The following is a 2,312-nucleotide window of genomic DNA, read 5'->3' on the forward strand; positions in this document are numbered from 1 at the left end:
TGTTTCCAAAGTGTTGTTACTGCATAGGTGAGGGATTGGGATGAGTTGCCCTTCAATGAGAGAGAAGAAATGGGATTTCATTCCATTCACATGTGCTGATTTTCACAGCCAACTTTATTTTACTGTTGTTCCCCGAAGATACATTGATTAAAAATGAAACTAATAAGGTGACTGGTGCAGGAAGAAGAGAAAGAGCACAAATGCTTCCCCTGCTCTTCATCTCAGGACCTGGACAAACTTACCTTCATCTTTGAAGGTTATTTGAGGGATTCCAGCTCAAAGATTTATCTTGACTCCAGTTACACAGAAAAAAAGCTAGAAAACAAGAGAAGGAAGATGATCAGACACACATCTGCATGCATGTGGATTTATTAAAAAGGAAATATCTTGATTTTGGGAGAACATAATTCAGCTACAAGCATAGGGTAGATTATTAAACACACCCCTCCACATTGTTTACACACACCCCTCCACTCTAGGAACACACCCACCCCTTACATCCCTAAAGCATTCCCTCCACAGAAAGCCTCTGAGCCCCACTTGCTGCCCTGCGTGTGCAGCTGGAAGGGACAGCGAGAAGTGCTGAAAAGGGGTCCTTGCAGGGGACAAATGGGCCCTTGGAGATCTGAGCAAGAAGCTGCTACTACCTCCTTTTCCTTCCCGCTTTGGCTGCCTCCTGCTCTTCCTCAGCCCCTCCGTGTGTCAGGTCGCCATTACTCCCTCTGCCTTTGCACCATGTCAGGCAAGAAGAGGCTCCACACACACGACGTAGGCAAAAATCATAATAATAATACTAATAAGCTGCTCGCAGCTCAGCTGCTGGGACAAGGGCAGTTCCTGCGCAGAAGAGACAAGGCCCTGAGCTGCCTCCTTCCCCTCTCAACTTTCTCAAGCACAAGAAGAGAGATTACTTAGGGAGGACCCTCCCCTCTCCTCTCCCCCAGAAGGCTTTAGCCTGGGACGCAGAGAGGAGTTAGACCAGGGCTTCCCCACACCCCTTGCCTCCCCAACTAGCCTCCAGCCCCTCAACGCCTTCCCACACCCGCTGTCCCCCAACTACCTTCCAGCCCCCCAATACCTCCCCACCTCAAATACCTTCCAGCCCCCCAACACCCCCTGGCTCCAACACCCCCCCATTCTCAAATACTCTTCAGCCCCCTCCAAACACACATAACCCAAACCCCACCGCTGCCGGGGGTGGCCGGCGGGGGGGGACGGGGGGTTCGCCCACTGAGAGGGTGGGAAGCGAGGTCCCGGTGCCCCCTGAAGCTGAGCAGAGAAGAGCTGATTGGAGATGCAGGAGGGGGGCGGGCAAGGGGAACCTGCCGACTCCCCCCACCTCCGAGAGGGCTGACGGGGGCGTTCCCCTACCCGGGGCTGGGAGATAAGTCGTCCCCGTCCTCCCTGCCGCGAAGAGGGGTCCTCAAGCAGAGAAGGGAGGAGAGGAAGCGCCGGTCACCGCGCTGGGATGGGGGGTGGAGTTCGGCAGGCGAAAGGAGTCCGAGTCCCCCTCTGAGGGGAACCGAACGGGGGAGGGAGGTGCGGAGGGCTGCCTCCTCCGTGACTGGGTGAGGGAGCCCCGATCCCGAGTCAGGGGTTTCGGGGATCCCGATCCCCCTTCCCCCGGGACGGCAGCGGAGTTGCGCTGCTGAGCCGCTCATTGCCCTCTTGCTCCTTACCCTACCTTTAAACTCAGAGCCAAGTAGGGATCTGCTGCGAGCCCGGCCCGGCCCCCAGCCCCGCTCGCGGCAGGCGCCTCAGAGACAGCGGCGGTGAAGGCAGCGGCAGCGGCAGCTCGACTCAGCACCACCCCCCCTTCCAGCCCGGACTCGTACCGAATCACCAGCGATCAGCCAAATAACAAGCTGTTGAGCAGTATCTGCCCTGCTCGAACTCCCATTGGCCCGTCGTGACGCCCAGGGGGCTCTACCTTGCCCGGATTGGGCGCCGCGGACAGCCCCCTCCCATTGGTCACAGGGTAGCAGTGAGAGCAGATTGGTCAACAGACGACGCAGGTAAAGCAACGGAGACTTTTGATTGGTGAATCTGTGGAACTCGAGTCGATTGGACATTTCTGAAGTGAAGTAATCGTACACCTCACGCTGATTGGTATGAACTGGATCCGGATGTGGCTTTGTGAGCGATGATTGGCAACCGTGGAGGTCAGGAAGAGCAGCGGGGCGATGTGATTGGTGTGGACTGTGTCATAGACAAGGAGAGGGAGCAGAACGAGAGGCCTGCAGCGGCGGTGGCTGCATAGCTCCGCACAGAGCATGCGCCTTGATGGGCCTCCCAGGCGCCATTTTGTAAGC

General features: G+C 56.8%; 1 protein-coding gene across 8 annotated transcripts in view; it reads right to left on the reverse strand.

The window, feature by feature from the left end:
* The window catches only part of ARID4A (AT-rich interaction domain 4A), a 68,209-nt gene extending 66,296 nt beyond the window's left edge, over positions 1–1,913 (reverse strand). For 4 of the 8 annotated variants that reach the window (XM_032775708.2, XM_032775707.2, XM_075065772.1 and 1 more), the window contains exons 1-3: positions 1,685–1,798; positions 648–837; positions 243–315 (exon numbers count right to left, since the gene is read on the reverse strand). In XM_032775708.2, coding sequence (XP_032631599.1) covers positions 243–248 — 6 coding nt within the window. In that variant the 5' untranslated portion in view covers positions 249–315; positions 648–837; positions 1,685–1,798. Of the gene's footprint in view, positions 1–242; positions 316–647; positions 972–1,684 lie in introns of those variants that run through there. The other 4 variants (XM_075065773.1, XM_032775706.2, XM_032775703.2 and 1 more) reach the window with 4 other exon arrangements.
* Positions 1,914–2,312: the final 399 nt, after the last annotated feature.

The sequence above is a fragment of the Chelonoidis abingdonii genome, chromosome 4 (assembly GCF_003597395.2).
Source record: "Chelonoidis abingdonii isolate Lonesome George chromosome 4, CheloAbing_2.0, whole genome shotgun sequence".
In the NCBI taxonomy this organism is placed as follows: domain Eukaryota; kingdom Metazoa; phylum Chordata; order Testudines; family Testudinidae; genus Chelonoidis; species Chelonoidis abingdonii.